The sequence below is a fragment of the Vombatus ursinus genome, unplaced genomic scaffold, assembly GCF_900497805.2.
Source record: "Vombatus ursinus unplaced genomic scaffold, bare-nosed wombat genome assembly UNPS02000582.1, whole genome shotgun sequence".
Lineage (NCBI taxonomy): Eukaryota > Metazoa > Chordata > Mammalia > Diprotodontia > Vombatidae > Vombatus > Vombatus ursinus.
Genome location: NW_020940360.1, coordinates 32021948 through 32043174, shown reverse-complemented (window position 1 = coordinate 32043174; position 21227 = coordinate 32021948). Strand labels below are relative to the sequence as shown.

General features: G+C 36.2%; 1 protein-coding gene across 1 annotated transcript in view; it reads right to left on the bottom strand.

The window, feature by feature from the left end:
* Positions 1-587: 587 nt before the first annotated feature.
* LIN28B (lin-28 homolog B) overlaps positions 588-21227 on the bottom strand; it is a 116113-nt gene continuing 95473 nt past the window's right edge. The window contains exons 5-6 of the mRNA XM_027853842.1: positions 11674-11730; positions 588-957 (exon numbers count right to left, since the gene is read on the bottom strand). Of these exons, the coding sequence (XP_027709643.1) occupies positions 588-957; positions 11674-11730 (427 nt within the window). The remainder of the gene's footprint in view (positions 958-11673; positions 11731-21227) is intronic.

Below are 21227 nucleotides of genomic sequence, written 5' to 3'. Positions count from 1 at the left end.
ACGGATGTCTTTATACCCCTAGTACCACGTGATTGGCAGCTATGAGATGCAAAGTATTATTTGGTTCAAATAAAGAGTAACAGTCATATTTTTCTTGTTTATAAGTGGCTATAAATAAAAAGATGATATTTCAAGAAAGTTTCCAGGGGGTAATTTTCAAAAACATCCTAAAATGTGAATATTGCTTCACATGGACATTCAACTCTTGGACATTTCCAGTTGTGTGAGAGTGTGTGCTTATATCTACATACACACATATATAAAGATATATCCTTCTTTATATATATGTCTACATACCTGTATATGAAGGCTACACCCATCACAGATACATGTTCTCTTTCACACATGCAAACGCAGATACACATATGTTCTCATATTCGCTCTCATTCTTCCAACAACATAAAACATGACACCCTGCTTAAATATAATTTGCTTAGAGTGATTTGTCTGTTTAAAAAAAATTTCACAGTTCCTCAACAGTAGTTAAAATTCCAGGTCAGCTGCTGATGGTGAAATTACTTCCCCTGTACTTGCATGAGGTAGACATCCCAACTGGGTAAAAAAAAATGGTATTTGATGAAAAAGCTTTAAGTTTTTTTCCTTTTTTGAACAGAAGGCCCCTTTCTGCTTTGCTCTTCAGGTGAGGTGGATAACTTACTCGAGGAAGTTTCTTGAGGTGACCTGCCTGACCGTTCTGAGATCTCGGATCGGCCCTCCTGAGAATATGATGGAGATGAGTAGCCGTAGGCTCCTCCCACTTCTCGGAGGAAAGTAGAAGTGGATGGCTGTGGTTCTGCTTCATGTCTTCCCTGAGAACTAGTGGGCTGCTGCGGAACAGTTTTATGGGGGCAATTAGCCACCATGTGCATGATGCTCTGACAGTAATGGCACTTCTTTGGCTGAGGAGGTAGACTACATTCCTTAGCATGATGATCAAGGCCACCACAGTTGTAGCATCTGCAATGAAAGAGGGGAAAAAAGATTATTTTAACTGAAGGTAGCAAGAGAAAAATAGAATAAGAGCCTCATTTAAGTTGGTCTTACTAAGACATCATAGTCTTCGGTGAAACAAACATTTAAAAATTTGCGTTATTATTTGCACCGACTAATTCAAGGGCTGATGATTGAAACACATGAGCTTACATAAAACAAGTCATTTCAAATACAAGAATTCAAAGCCAGTAAGTGCACATGTTTGTGGATAAGACAAACTATTGTGGTTATCAAAGAAATCACAATTTAAAAGCTTCAGAAGGGGCCTTAGGGGCCATGACTACAACCTCATTTTAAAGATGTGGAAAAAGTGGTTTAAGGTTTAGTGACTTGCCCTATGTTACAAGGTTGGAAGCCAGGAAGTTGGAATGCAAACCCAGGTCCACCAGAGTGAGCACTTGTCTCAAAAAAACCAATGAAAACTTTTCTTTATAAATTGTATGGGTTTGTTTCTGATGCCTTAGCCCACTAGAGGGCACCCGATATTAAACAACATATCCACTACACTGCATTACAAAAAAGACTGTTTAAAAATATAGATATTCACATACATACTTAATTCAACTATGAGAGAAATTTATTCAATTTGTGATTGAGAAAATTACAACTGAAATTAGGTGGTAATGTGATTAGGTTAGTTGTGATAACTACTTGAATGGGGAGAAAATACCTTTTCCTTTGTAGAAACTAAACATAGTGAAATTTGATATCTACAAAATTCAGACATCTTTAATGAATGATACCTGGCAAATTACCAAATACTTCAGGAAGAATACAGAAAGTATCTGAATCAGAAGCTAACTACAAATGGAATGTTTCCAGACACTAAGGGGTCAGATTCATAAGCACAGAAGTAAAGGTTGATGATAATTTAATGAAGGAAGTGGGAGGTTCTATACAATACCTATGCGTTCAAAGGAATGCCAACAATTTTTGTGGAAAAAAATATTAACATGCTTGTCATTCAGTTTTTAACAGATTTCTTTTTATTTCTGAAAACATTTCATTGTTCCTCCAGGCTAAATTCTTCTCGATTCAAATGAACATCAGTCTATCATCAAATACTGTGAGTGTTCACTGAGTGGCTGTTGTACTGAGTGTTTATGTTTGAAAAATCTGCTCATCTTCTAAAAGCTGCATTAAGAAATGAAGGCACATCATTTACTCACTCCTAACCAGTTTTTTCATCTCTTCATAATACAAATTTAAAACAACAAAAGCTTCCCCTAGGCCAATAAAATATAAATTATTTTGAGATTAAAGGAAACTGAGGTCAGTGATCAAAATGAAGAATCTAGAATGTATCAATTAATTTTGGGTTGCTGCTTTGTTCTAAAAGCAAATGTTTTACATAATCTATATGGTACATCTCCTGTTCAACTTGCATTTATTGTGTAGGAAGCAAAACATTGCAACTGATCCACTAAAATGGAGACACTTCTGTTTTCATAATGAACTAGACAGAAAAATAATTCACCACTTTGCAAAAGATTACTTTCATGGGTATCATTTATTTTTATGTAAATGAAGCTGACATTTCTATAACTGACATTATGTATCTTAAGGTGTGGTAATCTATTAGCTGAGTGCAAATATAACTAATTATATATTACATATAACTAATTATGACTAAGTCCTGGGAATTAAACTGCTTTATATCTCAAACACAAATAGAAGTGACAAAAACAATTCAAACCTGTCCATTTCATTTAAGAAACCCCTGTTTTGAAGTGGGACAGTAAGGATAATAATTAATTTGTATACTTTCATTTCAACCTCCCTGTTCCATGTAATAGGTAAGCTAGAAACAACTAGATACACAGTTGACTGCTTTCTCAGGCACAAAAAAAATTAACCTAAAGAACTGGCTATATTTTATTAGCTATGGATTAATGTTAAATCAATCAATAAGTATTTATCTCAAACAATACTGCTGTGCATTTTCCAAAATTAGAAAGGAAAAGGAATAGAAAATGTGTATATAAACATATTTATTGTTAAATTATGTGTTTATATGTAACATTGTATATATTAAACTCATCTTCAAAGCAGCAACACTGTTGGTTCTGCCATGTTTTATGTTTTCTACGAGGGGATCTGAAATTAAACAGCAATAATTAAAACAACAAATGCACTTCTGAGTTAAGAAAGCTGAAGGCCTGAAAGTCAAATGTTCAATTATGGCTACTTTAAAAAAAAGAGAAATCCATTTTTCTTTTAATGTGGTTTTTGCCATAGTTCCTTTGTTCAGTGTGCAAAAAAAAAAAAAATGAATACTTTATCAAGTTTAAATGTGCATTTATAAAATTCCTTCTTTTGAATTAAGTTAATTTCCTTTAAGATCACATTCATTCAGGATCTCAGTTTTTGAAGACTTGCAAAATAGGTTAAAGGGCTTCAGTAATAGAGTAGGCTGTAGCCACAGACAAATCAATTTAATCAGTCACTATGGTATGCACTGTGTTATCCAATTCAGTGAACCATTCTGTCTCACCCATTGACCAAGAACCGCCGTCAAGGTTCCACTTTCACATATAGGAGCTCCATCATATATTTTATCTGCATATTTACTACCACATTTGTATTACAAAATGTTTATATTTTTCTAAGGGAGCTTTGCTTGCTTGTTTCTTGGCATTTTTTTTTTTAAAACCAGAACCACTGGCAAATTATTGCCTGGCTTTTAAGGAATTTGCTGTCATTAAGGAAGCTGGCCTTTTGCACTGAAAGCGTTGCATTAAATGTATATGTGCTTGGGCTTAAAAGGGGAGGAGTGGTATTTATCCTCCTCTTCTATTTATTCATTCCATGTCAATCACTCTTACTAAGAGAGCAGATCACACCCCATTCTGAAATGCTTTCCTTCTCAAGGGATTTACACCAAAATGGAAATGTTCAGCTACCTCTCAGCACACAAATGATACCACACCACATCCTCCATGCAAGCAGTATGTGGTAGTACTAGCCAGCCCCCTTTGTTCACTCACCATTCAGGAATGCTTCTCCAAACTACATTTTGCTTTTGTTATGCATGGGCTAATTTTACATTATGGTATCCGCACCAAAATTGCATATGGCTATGAATAGTTACGTGAATAAATAAAAAGATGCATGTGCCCACAGGCATATACATATAAGCAGAACTATAACCATACACCATTACATCTCTTAAAGCCTTTAGTTGAGAATAAAAATGTACACATAAAAACAAATTCTTGCCAAATCCTTGACACTAAGTTAAATCCTATAAGCAAAATTAAAATTAAAGGGGATCTAGGATCATGTGCTCTTTCAATCAAAATTATTTTACAAAAATATAGCTGCTTTGCCTTTTTAATGGAGGAGGGAAGATCTCATAATTTAAAAGTGATTACTTTTTGTTTAAAAACTATTTCAAGATAGTTGTAGTGACAAAACAAAATTCTGCTGTTTAATCAGTTTTTTAAAAAGCTATTAAAAGAGGAAGGGAAAATATTAAGTTAAAGGAGAATAATGTCAATATACAGTAGCCTCAAAATCCCTCTGACATCTAATCCCAAATAAAATTTTAAAAGCATTTAGGACTTTAGAAATACTTTATTCTACCCTAAATAATAATTCATTCTGAATAAGAAATTATATGATGTAAAATATTATTCAGACACAAAAATAATAATCTTATATGACATTAATGGATATTATGTTATGAGGATCCACAAAAATAAAATAGTTTCAAATATGGAAATTGTATGTAAAATAATTACAGCTTATTTTAACTTATTGGAAATTCACATGTAAAGGAAATGACCAAACTACTAATTGAACAGTTGAAATATTTTCTCAAATTCAATTTATAATTACAAAATATTTTAACTAAGCAATAAAGAAAATAAGCCAAATCGTTTGATTCTTAATTCTAACACATAGCACTAGTAGGACAATACTGATATCTCCATCTATATGACTAATAGAGAAATAATTCTCTTTGCAATGTCTTATTGCTAATAAGGGAGGAGGATCCCATAAACTTTTAAATAACATTTTTGGAGGTGACAACCTGATCTTTTCTATCAAATTAGGAAAAACGATAGAGAAAAAGTTAATTCAATTTAGTATAACATGATTTTTTGGTCAGGATTTTTCTTCCCTCATATATGAACAAGTAAGTAAACAGTATACAAACAATGAACTATAAATCGTCCTGTTACTGAACAGAATTCAGTGCTTAGAATAGTTGTAATTACATAGCAACTGTAAATAATATGATCTTAAGGGAAGAAAGCACTGAATGGTAAAACTACTCTCAAAAGAAACTGAAAAGTCATTTTCAAAGCTCATTTAGTTAGAAGTACTGACATACACATTACTTTTCTAAACAGTTTTATGAGGAACTTTAAATATTCCTTTAAACTCTGGGGACATCATTTCTCCAGACAGTCCCCAACCTTCTTCTAATCCCACTCAATTTGACAGTTTCCTCACTGTGTCTGTATTTATAGAGAAGAAAAGAGTTAATTAGAAACAATGATTTCCTTAAAAAACCCTAAGTAATTTGACTGAAATGTTGCCTATTTTCACAGCCAATAAATAGTTAATTACTTTAGCCCAGAGTTCTAACTTTAATAATTTAAATATGATGGGTTAGGATTTTGTTGATTCAACTATAATCTAAGTCTCCTAGCACAAACAATTATAAATATGAGAGGTTTTTTTTCAGCAAATCTGAGTAATTTATCACATCAGAAGAAATGCTTAAATATTAAGAAATAATTAAGATGATCCAGCAATTTGATTAATGCCAGCTACTTATTACCACCATCAAACGCACATTTATAGGGCCTATTTATACTGTGCTTCTTAGAAGGTTAAAGGTCTCTCTTGCATTCAAAACTACCCAGGCTATTCTGTGGATTAAAAATTAAAGATCTGAACAATTGATTATTATACAAAATAAAGTTTTTGATATCTGAAAAATAAGCCCATAAAATTTATCTATACAGCTAAACCATCATGAGAGTTGCAAGATTGTGGCTATAGCATCAATTCTACCTCATATTAAAAGATCACTGTTTAATGTTTAATAATCCTACCAGTCTTCACAGGGGAACACTTTTGTTTCATATAGCACATACTCCTTTGGAACTACAGTGGGACAGATGCAAGAGTATTGGCTTGACAGTCAGGAGACCTAGATTCTAGTCCCAGCTCTATGACGAAGGAATAGAGTGACCTTAGGAAAGTCACTTACCCTTTCTGGTACTCAATTTCCTCATTTGCAAAATAATGGAGTTAGGCTAAATGCTCTTTAAGGCTCCTTCCAGTTCAAAAATGCTATGATTCTACAAATTCTGGTAAGCATAAGAGGACAGTTTTAAAATAGTGATTAAGATAGCATTAGGGGTACAGATGGTGATCAGCTGTCATCACCATTGCTATGCTCGCCCAAGATTATTTTTTATTCTTCCCTCCCCCTTCTTTTCTTCCTTCCTTCTTATCCAGTTGCCATCACCTGCTAATTCTACCTCTAAAGTATCTCTCACATTTTTTCCCGTCTCTCTTCTATTAGTATTATTAATGGCTAGAATTTACATATCCCTTTAAGGTCTGTGAAGTGTTTTACATACGTTTTGGCATGCTAACACTCTTTAGGCCTTTGTTAACTTCTGTCAAGATTTCCATAATAGCCTAGTAGTTGGTCTCCCAGCCTCTGCTCTCTCTCATCTACTCTTCACAGAACTAGTCATCTTATTTCCTTATTCAAAAACCATCACTGGCTCCCCAGGCCTCCCGAAAATATAGAGTGCAGTGATTTTGCTGCTGGCAGGAATGCAGAGCAAGAGATTGCAAGCACTACCCTGTCCCCTCATCCAGTTTTGTTAAGTGAAGCCTTAGAGATACTCTTTGTGGACCCAGGTAGGACCCAAGGACCTAATGGAAAATGAAAGGAATTTTCACATGCTCCCAAAGAATAGATGGAGTTCAAAGGGTTGCAGGTGAGGCAGAAGAAAAGCAATTCAATAAACAGGCAATGTCTATAAAACTTCTTTAGCTGGCTATGTTTGTGGGTTGGAAACACAAAAGAACTGAAGTAGCCTATGGAAGAAGTTAAAAGAAATAATATTCTTTCTTTATGGAGAAAAAAATAAAGTTGCCTAGCAGCTGTAATACAAAACCATGAGAAAGTAGCTCAGGAGACACCAGTATATGGTGAAATGGAGAAAATGGAGCAGCAGAACCCCTACAGTGTGCACCAGTAGAGAAAGCAGTTGTGATCCAGTGGTAGTGCCAAGACTGCCATGACATCAATTGCTACATCAGGAAGTAGCAGCTACAATGGAAGCAGAGAAGTGCTCTAGCAGGGATGACATAAAACTCATGGAGTGGGATATGCTGTAACTTTCAGTGCCTTGGCTGTTGGTGTTCCTTCTTTCACCAGTGGTATGGTAATTTATGGTAGAAAGTAGGATTTGGCCTTTGTTTTGAAGGAAGTCAGGGAATCCAAGAAGTGGAAGTGAGAAAGGAAGGAATTCTAGGCATGGCAGTGGGGTGGGGAATAATCAGTGAAAAGGAACGAGTCAGGAGATGCGCAAGTTAAAGCAAGAAGGCCAATGTTACTGTGTGCTTGTTTGAATGAGGAAGAATTGCCTTTGTCATTTATCTTACTATATAATTTAATCAAATGTCTTTTTCTTTTAACTAATATGTCTTCCAATAGGTATAGCAAAAGAAATAACAAAAAAAATTTCGTGAGCTATGGTTTTCAGTAGACCTCAAACAAACCTTTAATCTGGGGACAATTTCAGAGTCCATAACTAGGGAGGAGCAGGCTATAGATAAAACTGGTTGGTATTTCAGACCCTTCACAGTCCTACTTCAAGTTACTTTTTCTGCCTTATTTCACACAAATATCCGTACATTCACTTTATCACTTTCAACCAAACTAGACTACTAGCTGTTCCTTGACCTCAATGTACCTGGTCTAATTCATTACATTCACAGATAATCTTCCATGATTGGAATGCACTTTCTTCTTTCCTTAAAAAAAATGGAGATACTCAATAAAGTCTGAACTTAGCATAGTAACTGGCACATAGTAGGTGCTTAATAAATGCGTATTGAATGATTGACAATTAAAATGGAGGTCTCCTCTAAAATATTAACCTATCCTTATTTGCTTTCTGGCTTACTTCATACTTCCACATATAAGGAGAAAAGGCAAAACGGGTAAAGATGAGACACTAAGAACTGGTCCTAATATGCAAGGAGTTTTTATTTTATTACTTTCTACTTTGTTACAAATGGGAATACATGTCCTTCGGTATTCTGAAAACATTAGGCAAACTGTTAAATGTAAGCTTAAAATAATTGATTCCAGTTTAGAAACAGCAAAACACTACTACATGCAAAAAAAAAAAACCACATTAATTTTCATCAGCAGAAGGTAGAAGGAAGAGCTGTATTTTATTAAGTTAACACAAACCAAAAAGTACAAAGGAATGATCAGTGATATGGGGGACAGGCAGAGAGAGGAAAGAAATGGTTTAAGAAATGAGGTAAGAATCAAGTTAACACAAATTTTTAAAAATCAGAGACTTGGTTAATTAATAAAAATAGAAGAGAATTGTAACAATGACACAGGTTCTTTTTGGAAATCTAAATAAAGAAATTGGCAAAGGTGGTCTTGTGTGTCCAAAATCAATAAGAAATACCACATGATGGGACAGTTGTTCATTCCATGTTGTAGTACCTATGATTATTCACAAAAAGACCATCAGAAAAATTGTTGCAGCTTATCTGCCAATATCTGTTGAAGAGGAAGATGATATAAAGAAAATTTATTAATAAATGTGTGACAAGATCCTCCAAATTTGATCTACATATGCTTTTATACCGTGATATCAATGCACCATGGACTTTAGGGGTATATGGCAAAAAAAGTGCTGAAAATATAATTGTGAGTGAAGAAACAACAGAAGTTAAGGGCTTATAAACTACAACAAAAGCCTGCACATGATGAATTTTTTCTTTAAAACAAGAATTGGGAGGCTCTGGATTTAGTAAGTACCAAAAAAACATTAGAAAAGAATGAAATTATTATATTTTAATCGACCTGTTACTAATATGGGAGTCATTAGACAAGAATAAAGAAAAAAATGAAAACTAAAGAAAGACTAAAAATTAGATAAAAATTATGGCACATAGTTAAAATGATCCAATTATTTAAACAGGTTGATGACACTCCAAAAAAGGAAACAGAAGAATAAATGTATATTGACACCAATTCAAACCAAACAAATTTCATATAATTTCAAAAAAAAGTTCAATCACTGTAATCAGTTGCCATAAGAGAAACCAAAAGAGTCTAAACACTCCTTGGTCAGGAAAAAACTTAACCTACTTATTAATGGAGAGATATGGCAATCAAAGACAACACTGGTTTAAAATATAAACTCATTGTAAAATCTTATGCATAAAGATGGTAGAAGATTATGAACAATATCACTTCATAAAACAGCAAGAAGCAATGGAATTAAAAACCAGTTAAATGAAAGCTTGGCAAGAAACCCAAGTAAGTGAAGAAATCCAAGACACTGCATTAGAACATAAGAACAACAAAAAAAGTAAAAGAAACAGTCTCTGCCCTCAAGATCACATTTAAATGGGTAAGAATAATTAATGCAACAACAATAACACTGCAAAGTTGTATGAAAGCTGTAAGAATTCTGACAAATTATAATGACCTTTCATGATTCCAGAGGCTCAATGATGATGCAATATTATATACCTCCTGACAGAAAGGTGGGGGGCTCAGGGTACAGAACATATTTTTCCTTTTTTTTGCTTTTTCCCAATGGGGTAGTGGGTGGGAGGGAGAGAAAACAGATTTCTATTAATTACAAAAAAAATTATAAAAAAGATAACATGCAAACAAACATGTCCATACAAGAGACATACATATTGGCAATAATCTCAGATGCATTAGTGGGAAGTGAGGGAAATCAGAAAAAGTCCTCTTGAAGAAGGTAGGATTTGAGCTGAATCTTGAATGAATTCAGGGAAGCCAGGAAGATGAAGTGAGGATGAAAGGCATTCTAGGCATTTGGGGGAATAATCAGTGAAAAGGACTGAGTCAGAAGATGGAGTGTCATGTGCAAAGAAAAGCAAAAAGCCCAGTGTTGCTGGCTCAAGGAACATGAAGAGGGGAGTGATGTGTAAGAAAGCTACAAAGGTATGAAGCGGCTAGTTCTAAAGGACTTTAAAAGTCAAACAGAGGATTTTATATTTGATGCTATATGCAGTAAGGAGACACTATATTTTACTGAGTAGGGAAGTAATAAGGAAAGACTTATATTTTAGGCAAATCAATTTGACATCTGAGTGGGGGATAGACTTGAGGAAGGAAGACCAACTAGAAGCTTTTTGAAAAGAACTAGGCATTAGGTAATGAAAGTCTACACCAAGGAGATGTCTGTGTTAGAGATAAGGAGAAATATGTAAGAGATATTGGAAAAGTAGAAATAACCAAAATTGGCAACAGATTGGATATGTGGTTTGAGTGAAAGTGAAGAGTTAGAATGACACATAGGTTGTGAACCTGAATAACTAGGAAGATAGGAGTCCCTTTGATAGTAATAGGGACATCTTGAAAAGGAAAGATATTTTTGGGGGGACTGGGGGGTAAATGTGTTGAGTTAAGTTTTGAATGTGTTGAGTTTAAGATGTCTATGGGATATCCAGTTTGAGATGTAAAATAGGAAGTTGGAAATGTGAGACTGGAGGTCAAGGAGAGATTAGAGCTAGATAAAGAGATCTGAGAGTTATTTACATAGAGATGATAGCTGAATCCATAGGAGATAATGAGATCATCAAATGAAATACTATAGAGAAAGAAGAGAAGAGAGCCTAGGACATAACCTTGGGCAGCACCCATAATTAGCAGGCATGACTTGGATGATGATCCAACAAAGAAGAGGGAAGAAACAGCAGACAGACTGAAGGAGAGAAAAAAAAAATTAAAAAAATAAGAAAAAAAGACAGAAGGAGAAACAGGAGAAAGCATTGTTACAAAAACCTAGAGAGAAAAAAATATTCAGAAAAAGGATGACTGACATTAGCAAAGGCTTCAGAAAAGTCAAGGATGAGGACTGAGAAAAGGCCATTAGATTTGGCAATTATGAAGTAATTAATAACTTTGGGGAGAGAAGTTTCAATTAAGTAATTAGAAGTTGGATAAAGAGAGTGAGAGGAGAGAAAGTGGAGGCACTGATTATAAATAGCTTTCTCAAGGAGTTTAGCTAAGAAATGGAGAAAAGGTACAGGAAAATAGCTAGTAGGGGCAAATAGATCAGGTGAGAAGGTCTTGTGTTTTGCTTTGTTTTTTAAGGATAAGGGAGCCATGAGCATGCTTGCAGGCAACAAGGGAAGCTGCCAGTAAAATAGAGAGAGTTTAAAGATTGCCACCTCTAAAATTATAGAGGAGGCAATCTCCCAGAGAAAGCAGGATAGAATGAAAACGAGGATGCACGTAGAGGGATTTGACTTGGCAAGAAAGGCCATTTCTCCATGCAAGACTCGGGTAAAGAAGAAAGGGAAGACAACATAACTGGCACCTTGGAAAATATTTAATGAGTGTTCTTAAACTAGAGGTAAGGCAATCAAAACATGAAATCATAAAAATATTTGGCAACTATATTTCTGTACCTGTAATTCCTGCCCATTGTAGTCAAGTCTAATTGTGCATCAGAACTGTGTCTCGGCCTGCAGGGGACAAGATAGCAGATGAGTTACTTCCACAGAAAACAGAGAGAGAAGAGGAAATGATAGGATCCAAGAAACTACTTACAACATGCTCCACCTTCCCCTTTACTATTTTTACTCCTTGAGTGGTAGCAATGAACAGGAAATTGGAGATTCAGTCGTGTGGGTAACAAGATGAGAAATGCCCAAGCTGGGCACTGAAACCACATCTCCCCAAAGCAGCTTACATTTTAAAGGAGGAAATAACATGTACATAAACAGAAACATAAATGATACACATAGATGGAAGGTAACCTTGGAGGGGAAGGCACTAGCAGCTTGAGGAATGAGGGAAGACCTCCTGCAGAAGGTGGCATTTAAGACTAGTACTGAAGGAAGCCAGGGGAGAGGCAGAGGTGAGAAAGGAGAGCATTCTAGATATGAGGGACAACCAGCACAAAGGCAGAGAGATGTGAGATGCAGTATCACATATGAGAAACACCAAGAAGCCAGGACAACAAAATGCATGCAGAAGAACAAAGTATAAGACTCCATGGAAAGGCAGGAAGGAGCCAAGTTGTGAAGTTGTTGAATTTAAAAACAAAAAACAAACAAAAACCAGTTTACATTTTATACGTGAAGTAATAGGGAGCCTATTAGGGGAGATGGAGGGGTAAATATGTTGAGTTCAGTTTTGCATGTGCTGAGTTTCAGATGTCTATGGGACATCCAGTTTGAGATGTCTAACAGGAAGTTGGAAATGTGAGACTGGAGGTCAGGATGGCGATGCTTGGGACAAGCTAGGTGTCCAGAGGCCCTGAGGTCCCCTCATTCAGAACTTTCCCCAGGCAGGCCAGCTCCACCCTCAACAGTCCAGATGGCTGCTGGATTTGTCATCTCCAAGCTAGATGCTGTGAGCAGTCTTGGGCCAGACCACAAGGGAGGGGTACACCTTTTGGCTGAGATCAAGTTGCTCAGTGGTCAGGGTCTTGCAAGAGGGCATTTCAGGTTTAGAGCTAGATAAAGAGATCTGAGAATTATCTACATATAGAGTGATGGGAGGAGAGGGCATGGTAAGACTTATGCTTGAAAAAACTATTTCAGAAACTATGTGGAGGATGAATTGGAGTGGAGAGAAAATTAAGACAAAGAGAGGAAAGGCTACTGCAACATTTCAGGTGAGAGGTGATAAGGGCCTGAACTAAAATTCTGCCTATATGAGAAGGGAGAAAGTATCATATACAAAGGATGTTGCAGAGGTAGAAATGACAAGACTTGGCAACTGGTTGAATATATATGGTGAGTGAAAGTTAAAGATTACACCAAGGTTGAAAACCTGAAAGACTGGAAAGATGGTCTCAAAAGCAATAGGAGTTCAGAACAGGGTTATTATTTGTAGGGATGGTGGTCGGGGTGGTTCTTCATTGTGGGAATGAGGAACGATAATGACTTCCATTTTGGATAAAGTTGAGTTTGAGATATCAAATTTGAAATGTCCAATAGGCAGCTGGTAAAGTGAAACCAGAGTTCAGAAGACAGACTAGGGCTAGATATATAAATATGGAAATCATTAGCACATAAATTTAGGAATCATCAGGTTGATAAGGAGCAATCAGATAGGTATGAATGGACAGGTAACAAAAACCCAAATAGGAGAGACTATATGGGGTAAGAAAGTGAAAAAGTGTCAAATGATCCAGAAAGGGTAAGACAGTTAAAGACTGAGAAAAGGCCATTAGATTTGTCGATTAGGAGACCATCAGTAACTTCGAAGAGCTGCTTCAGTTGAATGATGTGGTCAGAAGCCCTCAGAGGATTTAGAAAAGAGTGAAGGGAGAGGAAGATTAGTACAGATGGCTTTTTCAGGTTTCAGCTAAGAAGGCAGTAGAGAAATATGACAAGAGCTAGTGGGGATGGTTGGATCAAGTGAGTTGTTTTTTTTAAAGGATGGTTTGGATAAGGATATCTCAATAGGCATGAGGAAAGGAACTAGGAGGTAAAGAGAGAGATTGTAGATTAGTAAGAGTAGGGATAATAGTGGGGGCAATCTGCAGGATGATCTCGGAAGAACAAGGGTACATGTAGTAGGGTTTCCTTGTTAAGGAAAAGGATTACCTCTTCATCAGACATAAGTGATGGAAGAGTTGGTGGGTGAAGATGTCAGACAGATGTGATATGAGGACAAGGGGAACAGAGGAAGCTCTCCACAAATAGTCTCAATATTTTAGGTAATGTATGAAGTGAGGTCATCAGCTGAAAGGACTGGAGGAGTGGTGTTATGGTAGGCTTTTTGAAAGAAGAGAACATTTGAAACAGTCACCGAAGTGAGTGGGATAGAGAACTGATTAAGGAAAAACAGAAGCATTGCCTTGCTGCAGTAATGGCCCAGGCAAGATCCAGTCATAATATCATTTCCTGACTTCCTCCAGCTCCACTTAGCAGTATTTGAATAGGAATAAAGGAAGTGCACGGTGGTAGTAATCCAAAATTGGGGCCAACACAAGAATAATAAGAAAAAAGATTTGAGTTGAAGATGGTGTAGAGCTGAACTTGTTCATTAAGGGATCAAGACTGGGAAGGAAGGAGACTGTAGAAAGTGCATGGGTGATGGCCTGGAAAAATACAAAGGGTGGAGAAACTAAATGTCATCATGAGCATGAAAAACTGTATTAGGGGGTCAAAAGGCATAGGGGAAGATAGAATGACAAAGGTTTATGACCAGATAAAGGAATTTTGAAGTTCATGTACATGAAAGGGGTATACTTGTAGGTGTAAGATCAATGCTGTGACCATCCCTCTGTGTAGCTAAGGTGGAACAGAGTAGATTATGGGAGGCAGCTAAATAAATAAAATATTTATTAAAATGCCTACTATGGGCTAGATCATGCACTAAGCACTAGGAATACCAATACAACAAAAATGAGTCTCTACCTTCATTCTAATGGGGGAAGGTTAGCTATAGATGGGGGAGAGTGGCAGCAGCTGACAAAGAAGTAAAGAAGTATGGAGACTGAGTGGAACCAGGAGTGAAGTGATCATGGCCAAGCCCCCTCATGAAATAGCGATCCAAGATGAGCAGTCTGTAGAACTAGGAAGTTTAAGCTGTTGAGAAAACTTCGAATATTTATGACCAAGTCCCCTAGTATGAGAAGAGGAGTTGGAGCCAGGCATGAAACTCATTGAGGAAGAAAGGGGAATGTCCTCAGAGTCGGTAGAAAATAGCCACCAGTACTGGATTAAGTGATAATATTGTATATCCAGAAGTTCAAAGGAGGAGAAGGTTGCTGAATGATGACCATGGAGGGAGAGTCTGAAAGTGGCATTGTGGAGTAAGAGACAGAGGAAAGAAGTTGAAAAACATTTAGCCTCTTTACTGATTTGGTTACAGAGCTTTATGTCCTATACTCCTCTCCTGTTATTGCTCTCAATTACTGAAGGGTCACCGTAGATGAGAAGAGCATTGATGAAAAAGGGTGGAATGGTCTTGGTGCAAACTGAAAATATATAAAGGTAGCCAACTGTCCCTGGCCAGAGGAAGCCGTGCTGAGATTTTCTTCTAGCTAAAGGACATATCTTCCCTTGAAAATACAAATAATGAGAAATAAGAACCTGCTACAAAGCTAGAACATCTCTAGGAACCACAGATTTTGTGGGACCTTGAAAAATTTGGCTAGGGACGGGGCCATCAGATTTGGTGCTCAGACCATATGAAGAAATAATAGAAAGCCCTGCTAACAATTATGAAACCCTGGGCAATAAACCAAGGATCTTAAGAAGCAAAAGCTATTTATTTAAATAAATTACCATTTCTGATTGAAAGAAAGGGCTTTGAAAAAGGCAGATCTAGGAGAAACCTAAATTCAAAACTTACCTCTGATATTTATTAGTTGTGTGACTATGGGCAAGTCACTTAAACACTGAGTCTCATTTTCCTTATCTGTAAAATGGGGAATAATTCCTGTAGTACCTGCCTCATACCATTGATAGGAGGATAAAAACCCTAAATTCTATATAAATGTCAGCTATTGTTATCATGAATGACAGTACCCTCATTTTATAGAGGCCTTAAGAAGTAAAATAACATAGGTAGCAGTAGCAACTATCAGAGCAGAGATTGGAATCCATAACTTCTGATCTAAATTCAGTTTCTCTTTTCACTACACCATATTGTTGGATAAATATAGAAATAATGGGCTTTTTTCCAGGAATGGAGTGTACCTAATGAAGAATTGTTAAAATATATTTGCTTAGAGTCTTACAAATTACAGAAAAATTGCATTAAACTAAAAAAAGAAGCATAGGGAGAAAACTGCCTATATTCTTTGCCTATCTGCCAATCTAGATAACCATATTTACAAAATATAAAGAATAATAGCAGTAGACATATCCAATAATTCAGAGGAGGGAAAAAAATCAAGAGAAGAGCCAGCAATAAAACCCATGGTCTTGGATGGCCACACACAAATGAAACAAATGTAAGTACACAAGCAAGGCAAATCATTGATCTTGACTAAAGGAAGGAAACTGACCAGATATAAATCACTGAGACTTGTTGTGATAGGACCCATGACCAAAATGTAACTATGGAAGAATATGGAACTATATTCAATCAACAAAGCGACACTTAATTTATAAGGGAATTATTATATGTCAGATGCTGTTAAATGATGGGATAATAAATAGAATAATCCCTGCTCAAAACTTTATTCTAACAGATAAGACAAAGACATACACATATAGAATGAATGTTAAGTGACTAAATACAAATATATAAAAGTAGTTTGAAGAAGAGCACTATAGCTGTCCGGAAAGGTTTCACCTACAAGATGATATCTGAACTGCATCTTAAAGAAAGAAATTCTGTGAGGAGCAGGTGAGGAGGGAATGCATTCCAGGCATTCTAAACAGCCAGTGTAAAGGCACGAAGATGAGGGAGATGGAGTACTGTGTATGAGAAACTAAGAGAAGGCCAATTTGTCTGGATCAAACAGTACAGGAGGGGAAGTAATACACAATGAGGTTGGAAAGATAGGTTGGGGCAAGGTTGTGAAAGGCTTTAAAAAGCTAAACAGAGGAGTTCATATTTGATTCTACATGCGATAGGAAACTAGTAGAATTTGAGTAGGACAGTGCTATGGCCAGACCCATGCTTGCTGTTACTTGCACAAACAATCCATCTTCTACCCTGGAGGGTTTTCACTGGCTGTCCCCCATGTCTATAATTCTTTCCCTCCGCATCTCTGTCTCGTGGCTTCCCTGGCTTTCTTTAAGTCTCTGCTAAAATCCTACCTTCTACAAGAAGCCTTTCCAGTCCTCCTTAATCTTAGTGTCTTTCCTCTGGGATTACCCCCAATTATTCCTGTACATATCTTGTTTGTATATAGTTATTTGCATGTCGTCTCTCTCTTTAGAATGTGAACTCCTTGGAGGTGGAGCAGGGATAGATTGGGAAATGTAAGTAACACAAAAAAAAGATATTAATAAAAATTTTAAAGTAACATATTTTAAAAATCTCATGCATCTTTCTGGACACGATGGAGAAGTGTGGGTTAATTGATAGTATAATTAATTGTATTCTGAGCTTTAATGATGATTGGACACAAAGATTAAATTGTCACTAATGAGTTGATCACCTGGAAGGAATTCTACAGGGAAGTGCCCAGCGGAACCACACTTGGCTTAATTCTATGTCACATTTTATCAAAGACTTACATTGTGGCAGAGATGGGGGCATCCATACCAAATTTTCAGGTGATACAAAACTGGGAAGGATGGCCAATACGTCAGATGGTAGAGTCAGAATTTCAAAAAGATTTTGACTGGCTAGGGTGGACATGTGCTAGATCTGATATGATGAAATTTAAAAGAGAGAAATATAAAAGTCTTATAACTGGACTTTAAAAATCAGCATCATTGGAATAAGAATACAAAAGCTTGGCCAGATACCAGTTCTAAAAGGTTTTGACATTTTAATAGATTGTAAGTTCAATGAGTCAAAAGTGTGATAAGGTAACAAAAAATGCTAATGAGAACTTAAGCTACATTAAGAAAGGAATAGTGTCCAGAACAAAGACGTGATAGTTTCATTGTACCCTGCCCTGGTCAAATGATGTCTTACATGTTTTAATTTCTAGGCATCACATTTTATATTAATAAATTGTATCACATTGATAAGTTGAGTACATCCAGCAAGTGACTAGGATGGTGATGGGCCTTGAAATCATGTTACATGAATATTGATTAAAGGAGTAACATGTTTAGTCTGGAGAAGAGAAGACTTAAGAATATATATAATGGCTGTCTTTGAATATTTTAAGGGCTGTCATATGGAAGAGGGATTCGATTTATTCGCTTGGCCCTGGAGGGCAGAAGTGTCAACAATGGGTAGAAGTTGGAAAAAGGCATACTGAGGCTTGATTTAAGGAGAATTTTCCTAACAATGAGAATTATCCAAAATTGAAGTGGGCTCCTTTGGGAGGAAATGGGTTCTACCTAATTGGAGGTCTCCAATTGAAGACTGGATGACTATTTATTTGGAATGTTGTGGAGGAGTTTTTGTTCAAGTATGGGTTGGACTACCAGCTCTGAGATTATGTGAAGCAAACATTCTAACCTACTCCTTCTCTAATGCCTTGATTGCCTTTATTTCTATGCTAAAACAACCAATTTTGACTCTGGATCTCTAACAAGCAAGCCTTTAGCACAATCTTCAGTGAGACGTTCTTAATCATATTTATTTGACGATAATTCTTGACTACTCAAGACTAGTCTTAGTCAAATCAAAATTAATATGACCTATAATCCTATCTTGATTACTGGGTAATGACTTATGCTGGCCAAATATACCTGATAACAGGACAACTTGCTACATGTGACACACCTCTTGAGGTTTGCCCCTACTAAGGTGGGGACCCACCCAACATAAACCATTGGGGTCTTTACAAAGAAGCATAACTGTTTGTTCTAAAGAATTGTGCCTTACCAGAATGTTGCATATGACTGTATGCAAAATGTGAGTACAACAACATATTTTAAAGTCAAATAAATAATTTGGAAGTTATTTACAAATTTGATTATGCTGGCTGCTACCCTCCATTAAGAAAAATAACTGCAAACAGAGCTGATTACAACTCTGCCTAACTGTGTACAGTATAAATATGCAAAAGGAAACAAAGAATTATCTTGAATCAGCACATCCAAACTAAGTTTACACACAGGTTTAAAAAAAGGAGAAATAAGAGTTCTAAAAAGTAACAAAACAATTAAGAGCCAAAAAGCTTTTGGTTTAATCTTGCAATCTAATAACGCACAGCAATTTGATTTTTACTATTACAAGAGGTTCTAGAGCTCCTCTGTACAAACAGAGTACTGCAGATTTTATGCTGGGAACAGTTTATAATCCCATCATGAAGTTAATATGCTTCTCCAAAAACAGAACATGTATCAAAATAACATTTCAACTTGTAAAGTAAACAGAGCCTGCTAAAGTTTCAACAATTCAGGGTGTCATCGCAGCTTCATAAAACAAACAGAAGTAGTGTTGTTTCATACCGTTCCTTGTTCCTTACTGGGAACAGAAAATATTTTCCAGACTCCCTGTTGTAATGGTGGAGAATCCCTCTGACCACCTGTTGCTAACGCTGCTCTTTGACCATCTTAGGGAAAAAAAACTTGCAAAGGACTAGAAAATTTAGCTTTTAAAGTGTTTACTCTGCTTCTGAGACTGCTACTGAGTTTTTAGATGAGTGAGGACCACATCAAACATCAATATTCGGACATTAAGATCATTTGGTTGGGTGGCAATTCATAATCCCTAATATAAATTAGTATTTTCCCGACTCACCAATGATCATGAAATAATCGTCCATAGCATAACTCTCCATCTTTTCTTACTTATAACTAAAATAATTTTTAAAAAATACACATACTTCAATGAGTACATACATAGAATCATAAAAAAACAACAACTCATTCCTGGTTTTAAAATAAAAACTGATTCCCTTTACAAAGCTGACATTGCCAAAATTTCTGAATTTTACAGTAGCTCATGTACTGAAATTTTGTGATTTTGTATGTATCTTCTTGGTTGTTTACATTTATCTGCTGGAAAAAAAATGCCTTAAAAGGTTAAATAAATTTTCAATAGGTTCTATTTCTTCCTAAAATAGAAATGTCTATTATATTTCACTAATTCAAAGGATCTATGATTTACTCATAGGGGTACTCCCTCCCTATCAGGGCTAGCATGGAGTAAATGGAACTTTGTCCAAGGGTGCCAATATCTGGTAGACTATGGGGCTCTGAAGGTATACATACTCTCTGCAAGAAGAGCCATAATTTCTCCTGCTCCATCAATGGAGAATTCCTATACAAAACCTAAATACCTACTTAGATAACTGCTAAAGGTTAACAGAACTGAAAGAGGGTAAGTACAGGTTAGTGAGAATTGCCATTGGATAGACATTTCTATGGTCAAGTCAATTCTTACTAGATCCTAAATGAGTTTTTTGTTTTTTTGTTTTTTTTTTCATCTCCAGCATTTAATTCATCCAATCAGGTTGGACCAGACTCGTATAACCCAATTCCAAGGAACTTCCAGAAGACTCCCTAGAGATTCAGACTGTTCTATAAGTAGGCAAAAGGCAAGTTCTGACACACAGTCTCTTGGGGCTCAGGCCCACTAGCCTTCACTTGGACACTGTACTTCACTGCTCTCCTTGTTTCCTCAAATCAAAGCTAATACACACATCTCTCCAAGGCATTCTTTTACTCTTCTTTGAGTTACCCTTACTCACACAGACTCAAATTTCCATAGCTAGCTGCAAGAGACTCAAAGTCCCCAATGTTTCCTCTCTTCCTCTAAATCATACTATTGATCTCTGAATTTAATTAATCATTCTGATTTAAATTCTAACACTGTTCACAATCCTTCCTTTTCCATATCCAGTGGCTAGTCTCCACAAACTATGCCAATTATTGACAGCCTTGCCAGGACACTCAATTTTGCTATTTCCTCTAAAGCAATTTCCCTGATCTCCCATGAGGCAGCAAGAGAACCAACCTAGTGGCGGGTCCTAAACCTCAGGGCAACTTAAACTGAGAACTAACACACTCCTTTCGTCCTCCAACAGTCCAGATCTCAAAACACAGCTTTCAACTAGGAGAAGCTACATGGGATGATGCAAAGAACCCTTGATTTGGAATTAGGAGAACTTGAATTGAATGTGGCCCTGTCACTTACTCAATACATAATCAAAGATAAGTCACTTAATTTCTCTGAGCTATAGCTAGTTAGCTAGACTATATATGTATGTATATGTGTATATGAATGTGTATGTATGCCTGTGTCTGTATATAAGATGATAATACTTGCATAATGTGTTACTGTATTTTATAAAATTTCAAGTGCTATATTTGAGTAATTATTATTGAGTTTACTCGTGTGTCATTACGGGTCATCTCCATTAGCTTTCAAGATTTTGGTTTAGAATATCACTTGAAAGAGTCAAAAATGTCCC